Raw genomic sequence first — 14,699 nt, 5'->3', positions numbered from 1 at the left:
CTGATCAAGTTGCACATCTGATCAAGTTATGACTCACTTAAATATCTTCCAGGGCTCCTTTCACTTACAGGATAAAGCTAATGATCCTTAGAATCACAATCAAGAACTTCTCTCATATAGCTTTTGCCTGATTTTCCAGCCTGATTTATCCCACTCTCTTCCTTACTGCTGCATTATAGCCACACTGAACTGCTGGAGTTTTCCTAATCTTCCAGCCAGTTACCCACCTTTGTGCCTTTGTCCTGACTTTCTCCCTGCTTGGGCTATTACTTCCCCACACTTCCACAGTTTATCTGGTAAATACTTCTAAAGACAGTTTCAGTGCCTCCTTTGCTAGGAAACACAGAATTCTAGAAATGGTAGCATTTCACCAAACATGTTAGTGGGCATTTATGTCTCCAATAGACAGAATTATTTCATTCTACAAACATTGACTAGGCACTTGCTATGAGCCAGGTACAGTCCTAGGCATTGGGGATATGGTGGGAAAGGAAAGAAATACAGCCCTGGTCCCCATGGAATTTACCTTCTACTGGGGAGAGATAGAAAATAATTTTACAAATGTAATGTAATATTAATGAGTGATTAGGACTACAAAGAAAAATCCATGTAGGTAAAAGAATGGAGAAAGATGGAAGAGAGTATATTTTGGAGTAAGGGGGTTAGCAAAGACCTTGTTGAGCAGAGATTTGAAGAAAGTGGTGGGAATAGCCATGCAGGTATCTGGATAAGATTATTCCAAGCCGAGGCAAAAGCAAGACACACATACACACTGATATAATTGACTGGAAATTTGAAAATCTCACTCTATAGAGTACATGGGAATCACAATGATAGTTAGCTCTTTAAAATTTGCAGAGAACTTTGACAGCCAATATCCCATTTGATTCTCGTATTATTATTGTGAGGTAGGGAGGCAGAGGAGGTAATAATTTAACACCCAGCTTACATAGGAGGAAACAGAGACACGGAAGGTTTAAATGATTCACCCAAAGTCATACAGCTGGTTACAGCAGACCCAAAACACAAATTGAGATGCTTAATTCAGTTGGGAAGTTAATTTTCCAACCTCTGAGATCAGTGAAACTATACTAGGAGTATAATATGTCATGACAAGGGTTGACCCTGATTTGGCAACATCTTCAGAATTTACTTGGAATATCTCTCTTCACCATTATGGTTCCCTTTTTATTCCTGGTTCAATTGTGTAGTCAACAATTTCAGAAATGACATTGATAAGATTGATGGAAGCTGTGGGAACAAGCCTTGAACATCCCATCCATAGATCAAAAACATAAAATATAAGCCCTTTAATGCAAAGAACAAAGACATATGGCATTCCTTAGATCTGACAAGTCAGGTATTGGTATCTCTTGACCTCTTTTTCTTAAAAGCTGCTAAGGTAGAAGCAGATAAAGTAAAATGGCATATCAGCCAGAAGATGTCTACAATGTGAGGACTGTAGCAAAAGTTATTTTAAACTGCACTCTGGCAGCCAAAATGTCATTGTCTCAGAGTTAGGAAATGCTGGAGCTGCTGCTGGTGTGACTGTTTGGCTGTGTGATCTTAGGCTAGTTACTCCCTTTTTCTACGCCCACGTTTACTCATCTACAGAATGAGAATGTGGACTAGACGGGGGGTTTTCAGACTGCATTTTAGGAGATCATTGAGGCTCAGTAGAGATGTGGAAGGAATGGCAAATTATAAAGGATTATTATTGATTGCAGTGATTATTGTTATGTTGTTGCTTTGCACAATGGTGTCTTTAAGCCCAAAGAAAGGGTGAGCTTTGTAGCTGAGTAAAGCCTGTCCCTGGAAATATATTATCTGCCATCCCCAGGAGTAGAATCCTGCTTTTGTCTGAAGGAATTATCCTGAAGACCCTGAGAGCAATACAATGACCACAAGCATTGAGCTACCCAGGAGTCAGAATTAAATGACTAATTAGTCAGCTACATCTCTATGCACGACCTCGCATGGGCGGGCAAGTTGGAAGAGAGTTTCACAATCGTCTAGCATTTGCCAAAGGCTGGCTGCTTTGTATTTCTGCACACAAGCCAGTATCCTACTCTTGTTTCCAGCATCTCGACTGAGAGGAAACTAAGAAAAGACCTGAGCTGACCCTGTCCCTATCCTTGGCAGGGTCATGCTAGGTCTATTGCATTCTGCAGGAAAAAGCTTCCCTGGATTGGTGCCCAAGGCAGGGGAGGGTCTGTCGCAGCAAGGTCAGCTGGCTCTATCAGGCCCCACCTGCAGCTGCTACTCACCAATCCGGAGTTCAAAATTGTTGAATGAATGCTTGTTGATCTCCTGTATGCTTTCTGTCAGGGCGAGTGAGAAGTCAGCCAGAGCACACAAATGTCCCCACTTGTCTTCACATTGCTGAAGCAAACATGAGGAGAAGAATTCATTTAATGTGGAATGTGGGGAACATTAACATTTCTGCAGCAGAGGCTTTACGTCCTAACCCAACCCTACCTGCACATCCCTTAAAGGAAATAATCATGTGGGTGAATCCCTCTACCCTCAAGTCACCGGTATCTCAGAACATGGGAAGACATGATATTTGCTTGCAAGAGTGTAGTATATGTGGGTCATTGTGTTCCTTCGTCCACATCTACACCTGTCTGTTCAGGTTGATGTAGCATCAATTCCTGAGTGTATGCTCACTGGCGTGTGTGTGAATGGGTGTGAGTATATGTGTGTATGTGAGTGTGTGTTGGGGAGGTGTGTGGGTATGTGTATGTGCTCTGTGTATGTGTAGCTTTTCCAATCTAAGAACTATTTCCTTTGAATTGCTGACAGTGTGTGTTTAAGGGATACATTTGCTTACAAAACTCCTAAGAGAAGTGCTGCATAAGCCTCTGGGCCTCTCTGAACCTCAGTTTCCAAATCTATAAAATGGGGATAAGCATACTTGCCCTTCCTACTTCGTAGGTATTGAATGACATTTTTTATATGAGAGAACTTTGTGCCCCTGTAGAACAGAGGTTAGCAAATAGTTTCAATAAAGGCCAGATAGCCAATATTTTAAGCTTTGTGAACCATATGGTCTTTGTTGTGACCCTCAACATTGCATTTTAGCTTGAAAGGAGGAATAGGCAAAATAGAAATGAATGGGCATGACTGTGTTCCAATGAAGTTTTATTTATAAAAACAGAGGGTGGGCCAGATTTGACCTGTGGGCTGTAGTTTTCTGATCCCTGCTACACACATACCAAATAATAACCAGCCTGAGTTTCGTCCCAGATAGTCACTCTTGAAGTATTTTGTTGTTTTTAGTTGGAAAAAAGCATAGGAAGGATTGGAAGAAATTGATGAGAATTCCATTTCCCCAAGTATCTGGACTCATATTCACTTAACACTAACTGAGGACTTTACTAAATGCAAGGCTTTGCTTGGGGAGCATGACATTATCTAAGATAATTCATCCATTAACCCTGAAAGGTAGACAGTGTTGCTATTTAACACCAGTGCCTGGAACACAGTCAGCACTCCAAAAAGCAGCAGCTAGCATTATTATTATGTAAGACTTTTGAAAGACAAAATAAAGATAAGAAAAAAGAGGCAACTATTAGGGGTTTAGTAAGATCCACAATGAAATCACAATAGGGTATTTCTTGGCTCTTGATTTTGTTCAAGGGAACAATGAGGTTCAGAACAAAGCCTAGAAGTTTCTCAAAAAAGCAGCATGTCTTCATCTGGTAGACTCTACTTACCTTGGGGGCAAATCCACATCACATAACCATTACAATCCAGTCCATTAGATTTTCTCCCTATCTTTCCCCAAGGATCTTGGCGACAGAGGCTTCACCACCGTCGATGACACGACAACAGCAAGACCCCTGCATTGCGTTGTGACTGAGTTCAAAGAGTCTTTTACCTGTTTTTCAGGTGATAGGCCTGACACGGCCATGTAGGTGCTGCCAATGGTCTTAATCTTTTCAATGTCTTGAAATCGGTCTTCACCAAGCAACTGAAAGAGAGCCAGGCAATGGTGTTAGCCCTGGTGTTTATTCTTCCAGCAGCCTGGGGCTCCTGAAAACAGACCCTTGGCTCACAATGAGCTACCTCTGATGGTTCAGCATCCTCAAGTTATCTGCTTTTCTCTCTGAGAATCATGCTTTCAGCCAGTCACATATATTTGATGAGCACTTGCTAAGGGTCAGGAGTGGAGATGGGTGTTGCCTGGTACTCTTTAAGAGGTAGGTCTGCCCCTTCACATGTAAGTCAGATCCTGTCTCTGCTCTGTGCAAAACCCTGCTATGGCTTCCTGTTTTACTCAAGGTCAAAGCCAGTCTTCAATGTGACTTGCAAAACTTGCCAAGACCTGTCCCCTCTCTTTTTGTCTCCCTCTCTCACTCTGCTCCAGCTGCACTGATCTCCTTTGCGCTTTGCCACACTGACCTGAGAACAAGCCAAGCCTGCTTCAGCCTCAGGACTTCTGCACCTGTTGTTCCCTTGCTGAGCTACTCTTCCTTCGGACAACTTCAAGGCTTACTCCCTCACCTCCTACAGGTCTTTCTTCAAATCCCATCTTTGCAGTGCAGTCTTCTTGACCACCATATTTAAAATTGAACACAGCATCCCATCCCCACATACATATTCTTTCTTCCTTCCCCACATACATATTCTTATCTTCCTTCCCTGTTTTACCTTCTCTCCTTAGCACTTATCCCTGATATTGCTTATTTATTGTCCTCTTCCTCATGGGAATGTAATATTCCTGGAGCACATATTTTCCCCTGTTGTGTTTACTACTCAGCACCTGGTCAGAGTGTAGAGATGAATGAATGAGTGAATGATTAAATGAAAGAATGGGTACAATCCTAGGACATTTCCTCTACCTTTACCTGCGGTTTGGGTTTTAATGCTAAGAGAGGGAAACCTTGGTGTCTTATTAGCAACGGTGGTAGGCAGAATAATGCTTCCTGAACCTAGACCCCAAAGATGCCCGTGTCTTAATTCCTGGAACCTGTGCATATGTCACTTTACATGGCAAAAGGGACTTGGCAGGTGTGATAAGGCAAAGGATCTTGAGGTGGGGAGGTTTCCTGGATTATCTGGATGGGCTCGATCTAATCACAAGGTCATTATAAGTGAAAGAGGGAGGCAGGACAATCAGAGAAGGAGTTGTTATGGTGGAAGAAGAAGTCTGAGTGACCTGATTGCTTGCTTTGCAGATGGAGGGAGAAGGCAATGAATCAACAAATGCAGGTAGTCTCTAGAAGCAAGAAAAGGCAAAGAAACAGATTCTCCCCTAGGGCTTCTGGAAGGAGCACAGCCCTGTAAGATTCATTTTGGATTTCTGACCTCCAAACAGTAAGATTATAGATTTCTGTTGTTTGAAGCCACTAAATTTGTAGTCATTTGTTATAGCAGCAGTAGCAAACTAATACAATCACTATTCATTGAGTTCTTATATGTTGGATAAACAAGATACATGAGCTCTACCAACCCAAGTACAGAGGTCAGATGTTAAAAACAAATACACAAAACATGCCCTAGTTCAATTTTAATAGAGTTTATGTTGGAAATATACAGGGTAGAGGGATGAGGAGATCAGGCCATTTTGATCTAATCTGGAGAATCTTGGAAGGGATCCCTCAGCAAGTGATTTCCAGCTTCAGTTCTAAAGGGTAGGGAGGGGTTTTTCTAGCAGTGAGTGAATGAATTTGTGTGTGTTGGGGAAGCTGGGGTCATGGTAAGGGGAACATCCAGAAATAGGGGTCAGCATAGATGAGGTCTGGAGGTTGGGGAGAATGCACAGGAGGTCCACAGAGTGAAGAAGAGGCCAGTTTGGCCACGGTGTGGTAAGCCAGGCTTTAAGTTGAAGGAAAGGAAATTCCTTTGAATTTCCCCAAAGTAATCTCTCGATGATGTAGTTTCCAGATCTATAGTACTCTGTTTACACGTTCACGCCCTTTCCCAAATTCTTGGGAACAGCATGGGCCAACGACTAGAACATGGTTCTGTGTGGTTCAGCACAGCTGGGTTGGGACTCCTCTGCTTTTACACTACATACTTTTGGGCTCAAAGTCAAAACTAAACAGGAATAAATCCTGTTCTCATGAAGCTTATACTCTATTGTGGGTGAAGAACAATCAGAAAGAAATTTTATGGCAGGCAGTATGCTGATGGGAAAGATCTAGCAGAGAGGGTGATGGATGGAGTCGGGGACAAAGAGAGAATAGCTGCAGCAGCATGCCTAGGTGACAAGGGATGGGACCTATGCATGCCTGTGGGGCTTGGCCCTCACCAGGAGCCCTGAGAGTTCCTCCCCATTCCTGGAGAGAAGGCACATGAGTGCACACAGGGGCAGGTGCAGGCAAGTGGAGCGGGCTGGAGAAGTGCCTGGAGAAGACAGGAAAAGTGTGCTGACCTCTGGTTTAAAAAATTGCTTTTGACATACTGATTTAAAGGCAGGAACTAGCTCTAGCCTTCCTCTTACATGTTGTCTGCCCAGGTGCTATGGCGTAGGTATTTCTCTGTTTCAAGGAGAAAATACCTGAGACTTGGTGATGGAACTGGCTCACCTCCAAGGTTGCACAGGACACAGTTTTAACCTCATGTCTGGAGTGAGCCTTTGGCAGGAGATTATAGTGCACACCTGCTTCTCCAGGCACTTCTACAGCTCACTCCACTTACCTGCACCTGTGTGCACACATGTGCCTCCCTCCAGGTGTGGGGAGAAACTCTCAGTGCTCCTGCTGAGGGCCGAGCCCCACAGGTATTCACAGGCTCCATCCCTTGTAGGCATGCAACTCCAGCATTCTCCTTTGTCCCTGACTCCATCCATCTCACCCTCTCTGCCAGATCTTTCCCATTGGCATACAGCCTGCTATGAAATTTCTTATCCTACAGAAGTCTTTCCTGACATCACTTTCCTTTCTACTTGTCTCCTGTACAACTTCTGAAAAGAGTTGTCCAGACTGATTGCTTCCAATTTCCTCCTCCTCATTTTTTCCTAAGCCCAGTCCTGCCATGCCACTGAAACTGCTCCTGTCCAGGTCCCGGAGGCCCTCCATGTCCCATGCTGCTTGCTGTCCTCAGCCTCACTTCTCTTGGGCTACCAGCAGCACTGGAGTGCAGTGATAAGATCTCGGCTCACTGCAACCTCCACTTTCGGGGTTCAAGCGGTTCTCCTGCCTCAGCCTCCTGAGTAGCTGGGATCATGGGATCACAGGTGCCCACCACTACGCCTGGATCATTTTTTGTATTTTTAGTAGAGATCAGGTTTCACTATGTTGACTGGGCTGGTCTCGAACTCCTGACCTCGTGATCCGCCCGCCTCGGCCTCCCAAAGTGCTGGGATTACAGGTGTGAGCCACAGCAGCTGGCCTCTGTTGTTTTAAGACACCAAATGTGTGGTACTTTGTTACAGCCACACTAGAACAAATACACATAATAATAAAATGAACATTTAATGATCATAATTATGTGCCAAGTGTATTAGTATGCTCAAGCAGCCATAATCAAAACAACTTAAACAACAGAAACTCATTTCTCACAGCACATGAATTTTGGGGAGAAGATGCTATTCAGTTCATTGCGTCAAATACAGTCTTAAGTGCTTTTTAATATTTGCATTTAACTTACAATGACCCTACTGTATCTCATTTTGTAGATGGGAAAACTGAGGTGCATAGAGGGATTAAATAACTTGCTTAAGGACACAGAGTGAGAAAATGGCTAAATTACATACATTTAAAGCCCTTGCAGGTAACCATTAGATTAAAAATTCCAGGCTAGGGATGGTGGCTCACACCTGGAATCACAGCACTTTGGGAGGCTGAGGCAGGCAGATCACCTGAGGTCAGGAGTTCGAGACCAACCTGGCCTATGTGGTGAAACCCCCATCTCTACTAAAAATAAAAACTCCACAGTAGCTCATATTTTTAAAAATATTCAAAGCATAAATTAAACATTTTAAAGAGATTAAAAAGTAGACTGGAAGAGGGGATGTCCACATATACTATGGCACAGAACTAGGGGCTCTGCCTCCAGTGATCATCTGTTTCTCTGAGTGGCACTTTGAGCTTAATACTCTCAGATCCATTTTGCAGATGAATCAGCAGAGGCTCCATGTGGTAAAATAATGTGTCCCAAGGTCCCAGGGTGAGAGAGGGGAGACAGGACCACACATAATTTTCAGGGCTCAGTGCAAAATGAAAAATGTGGAACACCTTTTTCAAAAATTAAGATGTCCACGAGAGCAACAGCAGAACATCAAAACAAATGTGGGTCCCTTTTGTGACTGCACAGGCTGCACGCTTGTGAAGCCGGCCCTGAGTGGGAGAGCTAGGATCAAACTCAAACCTCACTGATTCCCAAGTCTAAACTTTGTCTTCTTATTCCCACTCTTAGAAGACATTTAGATGCAATTTCTGATTTTCTCGCCTTTGCTTCCATTTAAGATTGTAATATCCTCAGGGTCTTATGTCATCCTGGGGTGGACAGACAGGCAGACGGAGCGGAAGATGGGTTCTCTACAGACTCTGTTGTTTCGGGCATCGTCTTAAAATTAATCAGGGGCTAAGAAACTTGGAAAATTCCTCCTTGAGAGAAATTCTTCTGGGAACATGGAGAACACAGGAAGGTGCTTTGCTTTGGTGTGTGTGTGTGTGTGTGTGTGTGTGTGTGTGTGTGTAGCCTGATTTACAGCAGGGGCAGCCTTTGTTTATTATTTTTGTTTCTTGAACTAAAGTGAAGACCCTTTTCTGCTCTTACAGAGATTCTGCCAGTTGTGCCCAGGGTATGCAGGTCTTCAGCCTTGGATCATGACTGATCTTTGCTTTCAGACACTAACCAAACATATTTGGTGTTTTGGCAGCCCTTCAGCTGCTAATGTTTCAGCTTTAAAATCCTGGAACATCTTCAATTGCTCACCTCCCTCCCTCTGCCTCCCTGTAACTACTTTCCCCTAGCTTTCTGCTGGCGGTGGACTGATCTGATATGGTCCTGTGGAGAGCAGGTACTTTTCCTTCTCTTCTCTTCAGAACCACTTGGCCAAGAGCCAGCTTCAGGCTCTGGTAAGCCTCCCCCTCAGAAGATAATTTGGAGGCAGAAAGGAACTTCATTATCTCATTTAATATCCACGCAGCAGATTTATTTACTCTATAGCTAAAAGTGTCTGCAGGCATAGCGTGGTCCCTGATCAGCCCATTTGTTCACTAGAGCAAATGGAGAAGTTAGATGTGAGAGGGCTCTTCAACCCTTTGTTGAGGTAGGAGCGGTGGGGTGAGGAGCCCTTGAGTTGGGTTATTGCAAACACAGTCTTGGAGAGTGTGATCTGTGAAAAGTTCAGCTTTTCTCTGAACCAGGAAAGAATTTTGCATGATCTCAGATTCCTGTGGTAATTATATCAGCGAGAAGAGAAGCATCAATATTAAAGTGAACAGCAGGCGTCTGGCTGGAACTCAGCCAGGCAGAATCTAGAGGGCCTCTCTTGACATAAAAAAAAAAAAAAAAAAAAAAAAAAAGGCATGCCCGAGTGACCCAAGGACCTACACAGGCAAAGCTGAGAGTGTTTGGGCTGGCAATTCAGGCTGCATTTTTATTTTTCCTGTTGACTATATTCTCCCCTACCTTCCCCACGCCCTACCTTTCTCTTCCACCTCCTCCCCTTTCCTCCTCTTTTCATCCCTCTTCTCTTTCTCGCTGCTTCTCTTCTGTCTCCTGTCTCCCCTCCTCCCCATTTTCTTCTCCTCCTCCTCCTCTTATTCATACTTTTCCTCCTGGTCTAACGCCCATGTTCTAAAGAACCCAGCCTCCTAGACCAATCCCCTTTTCTCCAACTTCCCTCTGCAAATACCAATTTCAACCACTAGGGGCACTGCCCTCTTTCTCCGCTTTCCAAGTCTAGAGTGTCTACAGTTTGGTTTACCCAGATGCAAATATAATTCAAACATACTTTATTCGTTACAAGTTTAAAATATGAGAAGGAGCACTTTTGGAAGATGAGTTACTATAAAGCAAGCTTGTCCAACCTGAGGCCCACTGGCCGCCTGTGGCCCAGGGCAGCTTTGAATGTGGCCCAACACAAATTTGTAAACTGTCTTAAAACATTATGAGGTTTTTTGTGGCGAATTTTTAAAAACCTATCAGCTATCCTGAGTGTTAGTGTATTTTATATGTAGCCCAAGACAATTCTTCTTTCAATGTGGCCCAAGGAAGCCAGAACACTGGACACCCCTGCTGTAAAGTTTAAAATACAACAAAGCCTGACGTCTTAACCTTCAGTCAGATATTTTTAATAGGGTAATAAAAAAAAATTGGAAGTATGTTTTGAATTGCGTTAACCTATCTTCACCTTACTATCTGCCAGCTTGTTTCTGTCCTCCCATTAATGAATTAATTCCTTTAGCAAGTACTTAGCAAGTATCTGCCATGTTCATCTCTTATGTGCTAGACACAGAGTTGGGCCCTGGAGACATAACAGGATACAAGAATATGTTTTCTATCTTAGTGAGCCTATGGCCTAACATAGAGGATAGGAGGTAAAGGTGCTATTGTCACAAAATTGCCTTCCCTTCCCCACCTTATAAGGCTCTCTGTACTAGTACACTTACCAGTGACTTCTTGTGTTAGGGCAACTCACTTCACTGGATGGTGAAGCCTTGGGAGGCAAGAAGTGATCATGTCTTATCCATCTTGACCCCCTACAACCATCCCAGGGCAACTACGATAACCGTATTTGGGGTTATGACTTCAAAATCATTACCATGAAATGCCACGTAAGTGAGAAACAGTGCAACACAAATGATTACAAATCAAAGCAGTATGGGAGACTGGCATTCAAATCTTGGCTTTGCCACTTAGTGGTATGTGACCCTGGTCATTTTTGGTGTTTCTAAGTCTCAGCTTTGCTTATTTTTAAAATGAAGGCTAATAATTCCTAGCCTAAGGGTTTGTGTGAGAGGTAAATAACTATTAAATGATATATATTGAAAATGCTTTGCATTTCTGGCAACACTTGTAAAAACCCATAGAGATTAGTAACATGGGCTGGCTTCTACCCTAGAACTAAGTGGCTAGTGGATGGTAAACAGGGTGGTACTGAAGGGTTTCAGCCTCTATGATAGGAGGTTTCTCAGAGTGTAAGTTTTTCACTAAAAAAGGAGTGACAACATTTACCTGGATAGAGGCCTTCAAAAGTAGAAGTAATGTTTGAATTTATTGTTAAATGAATGTTAACTTTTCAGCTGGTCATGGAGTCAAGGTAGAGAGAATGGGGTAAGGGCGAGGATGGCATGGCCTCCACGCAGAAAGCACAGTGTGTGAGAGCCAAGTGGGCTTTTTGGCTTGTAAGTAGTCAGATGGTGCTGGCCAGGCGGCATGCAGTGAGAGGTAAGGCTGGAGAGGAGGCAGGGACAGTAAGTGCAAGGCCCCCAGTGACCTGCTAGAGTTGATGAAGGGGAGCCGCGGAAGGGTTTAGGCCTCAAAGGGATGTGACAAAATACTCCTGCCTTTGGTGGTTGCTAATGGTGAGATGCAGGCAGGGAGAGCAGATAAGAGTTGACTGCCGTTGTCTAGGAGAGAAATGATATGGCCTGAAGCAAGATAAAAGCAGCACTGATGGTGAGAAAAAGGCAGGTGTGAGAGCTATTAAGAAAGTTGATGAGATGTCTGCACACCCATGTTCATCTCAGCATGTTCACAACAGGCAAACTATGGAATCAGCCTAAACGTCCATTGAGAAATGAATGGATACACACACACGTGCATGCACACACACACACACTGCACACATACACATATACACACACACAGTGGAATACTATTCAGCCACAAAAAGAAGGAAGACCTGTCATTTGCAACAACATGGATGGGCCTGGAGGATACGATGCTAAATGCAATATGCCAGGTACAGAAAAACAAATACATATGATATCACTTATACGTGGAATCTAAAAACGTCAAACTCAGAAGCAAAGAGTGGAATGGTGGTTATCAGAACCTGGGGGGTGGGGTGGGAACAGGGAGATACTAGTTAAAGGGTATAAAGTTTTAGTTAGACAAGAGGAATATGTTCTGGAGATCTATTGCATAGCATAGTGACTATAGTTCATAATAATGTATTGCATACTTGAAAATTGCCAAGAGAGTAGATCTTAAATATTTTTGTCACAAAAAAGCGGTAAGACATGAGGTGATGGATATGTTAATTAGCTTAATGTAATCATTCCACGATGTACACATATATCAAAACATCACATTTTGCACCATAAATATCTACAATGGAAAGAAAGACTTCACTGGACTCAGTAGCTGGATCGAATGTAGGGATGGAGGGAGAGGATGCTATTTAGAGTGATACGGTAGTTACTCTTGTTTCCCAACCCAGGCCCTTTGTGGGGCCATCCTCCAAAATGTCATGAGTGCTGGCTACTTACAATGCATTGCCGTACCTTTTTTTGGATAATTTGCCGGGCCTCATGAGAACTCCCTTGCTAGAAATACCAGGGCAGCCCATGATCAACAATGACTGACCAATACGGGTATCCAAAAGCCTGGCCCCCTGCCTCAGTGTGAGACAGTTGTACCATTTATGTCCCTGAGTTTCCTCTGGGGTTAGGCAGAGATTTGGCTTCTTCCATAGCATTTTCTCAATGAATCACTTGCTTCCCATCTCAGGCTTAAGTAACTGGATGGACACTGGTGTCCTTCAAGATGGGGAATGAGGGAGGAGAAGGCCCACTTGTGTCAAGTTTATGAATGGAACTGAAGTACAGCATGAGTATTTCCCCTCACAGAATGTGTTCACTAGACTAATGGAGCCTGGAGGAAGAAACTGCTATCTGTAGTATGTTTATACTTGCAATTAGTTCTCTGACCAACTGCAAATGGACACTTTTATCTTTGACACTTTGAGAAGATGGAGCAATGCTTGCGTCGGCGTCCAGCCTCTGTGGTGTCAGTGCCTGAGTAGTATTGGCCTCATACAGGCTTCTAGTCAAGTCCTGCCTTTTGCCATCTGCCAGCTGTGTGACACTGGGTTACGTTACTTAGCCTCCCTGAGCCTTATGTTCCTGATCCCCCAAATAGAGAAACAATAGCATTTAACTCAGGTGATAGTTGTGATAATTAATCAGATAATGCATGTTTGTGTTATAATGCAGGCTGGAACTCCATAAGTGTAAAAAAATATATAAGTAATTCCTACAATGCATAACACAATGCTTTGACAATGATGCCCGTTTGTGATTGTAAATGTCTCCAGCTTAGTTTACCTCATCGAAGTCAGCAATGATCTCATTCAGCAAGCGCAGGCATTCCACTCCCTGGTTATTCATTTCAGTCTGAGAGTAAAAGTCCGCAAATCCTGGGATGGAGGCAAACATTACCCCGACAGCATCATAGGATTGAGAATACAGCTCCTGGACAGAGACACACAGAGGGCACCAGAATTGGTCATCAGAGGTTTGGTTCTGCAATGATGCTTCCTGTGCACACATGTGTGTACACAGGGGCACAGGCACCCACCCACAGAGAGAGAGAAAATGAGGCTTGGATATTGTTATGTCAACACTGTGTGTCTTACTCCACATGGGCTGCTATAACAAAATACCTCAGACTGAGTGACTTATAAACAACAGCAATTTATTTCTCACAGTTCTGGAGGCTGAGAAGTCCAAGATCAAGGTACTGGCAGATTTGATGTCTGGTGAGGACTCACTCTCTGGTTCAGAGATGGAGATTTCTCACTGTGTCCTCAAGTGGTGGAAGAAGCAAGGCAAGTCTTTGGGGCCTTTTAAAATAAGGGCACTAATCCCATCCATGAGGGTTTTCACCTTCATGATCTAATCACCTCCCAAAGTTCCCACCTCCTAATACCATCACCTTGTGAGTTAGGGTTTCAACATACGGATTCTGGAGGATCATGAATATTCAGTCCATTGCACCACAACCACAGCATCATCACCATATGGAAAGCGATGACTGAAAATTCATAGTCTCCAGCCTCAGCTGGGCCCTGAGTTCTGACTGCAAGTTCATTCATTCTTGGTCAGCTTCCTTTTCTTTTCTCCTCAATGGCTAGTCCAAACCCTCAGATCTCCGCTTAACCCTCTACTCTGTTTCTCTCAGTGGATGATCTTACCTTTCTACTTCATTGAGAACATGGTGGTGGCTCTTGGTGGTGACTTACCTCTGTTCCAGTCCTCATAGACTTGTCTGTTATTCGTTTTCTTCTCTTTCACTTCAACTCCAGGTGATGATGTGTCTGTCTTTCCTTCTCTTGCTGAAGGTCAATACTTGTACCTGATCATTTTATAACTTCTTCAGCAACTTACTTTTTCAGTGATCCTTTTCTTTCTCATTTTTTTCTCCTGGCCTCCTCTCCCTGCTCCTCCTCATCCTCTAAGAGTCTCTTCTAAGAAAAAGAACAAAATGGCCTGGATCCTGCAGACACTTGTGGCTATCAACCAGTTTCTCTCCTCCTTGTTTCCAAACTTCTCAAACTAGTTACCTTCACTGCCTATTCCCATGCTCTTAATGCAGCTGGAATGAAATGAACTAAGAACCGTCTAGCCTACCAGTCAAAAGTAGAAAAATCAATGTACACATGTAACTTTACATCCTACTGGATACCTGCAGATTGGTGTTTTTGTTGATCACCCCAAGATCTTGATTCTCTTGACTTTTTATGCTTTAGTGATGTCCTTTGCTTTTCTCATGCCTGGCCCCTTTGAGAAGGC

The 14,699-nt window shown here is 43.5% G+C and overlaps 1 protein-coding gene across 2 annotated transcripts in view; it reads right to left on the bottom strand.

Moving 5' to 3' along the window:
- Positions 1–14,699, bottom strand: part of ADCY8 (adenylate cyclase 8 (brain)) — a 283,450-nt gene that overhangs the window by 1,146 nt on the left and 267,605 nt on the right. For both annotated transcript variants that reach the window (XM_011968626.1, XM_011968627.1), the window contains 3 exons: positions 13,233–13,379; positions 3,884–3,976; positions 2,268–2,382 (listed from right to left, as the gene is read on the bottom strand). In XM_011968626.1, coding sequence (XP_011824016.1) covers positions 2,268–2,382; positions 3,884–3,976; positions 13,233–13,379 — 355 coding nt within the window. The remainder of the gene's footprint in view (positions 1–2,267; positions 2,383–3,883; positions 3,977–13,232; positions 13,380–14,699) is intronic.

This window comes from Mandrillus leucophaeus, unplaced genomic scaffold (genome assembly GCF_000951045.1).
Source record: "Mandrillus leucophaeus isolate KB7577 unplaced genomic scaffold, Mleu.le_1.0 Scaffold851, whole genome shotgun sequence".
NCBI lineage: Eukaryota > Metazoa > Chordata > Mammalia > Primates > Cercopithecidae > Mandrillus > Mandrillus leucophaeus.
Note: the sequence above shows the minus strand (reverse complement) of the source record. Positions and strands in the feature narration are given on the sequence as shown.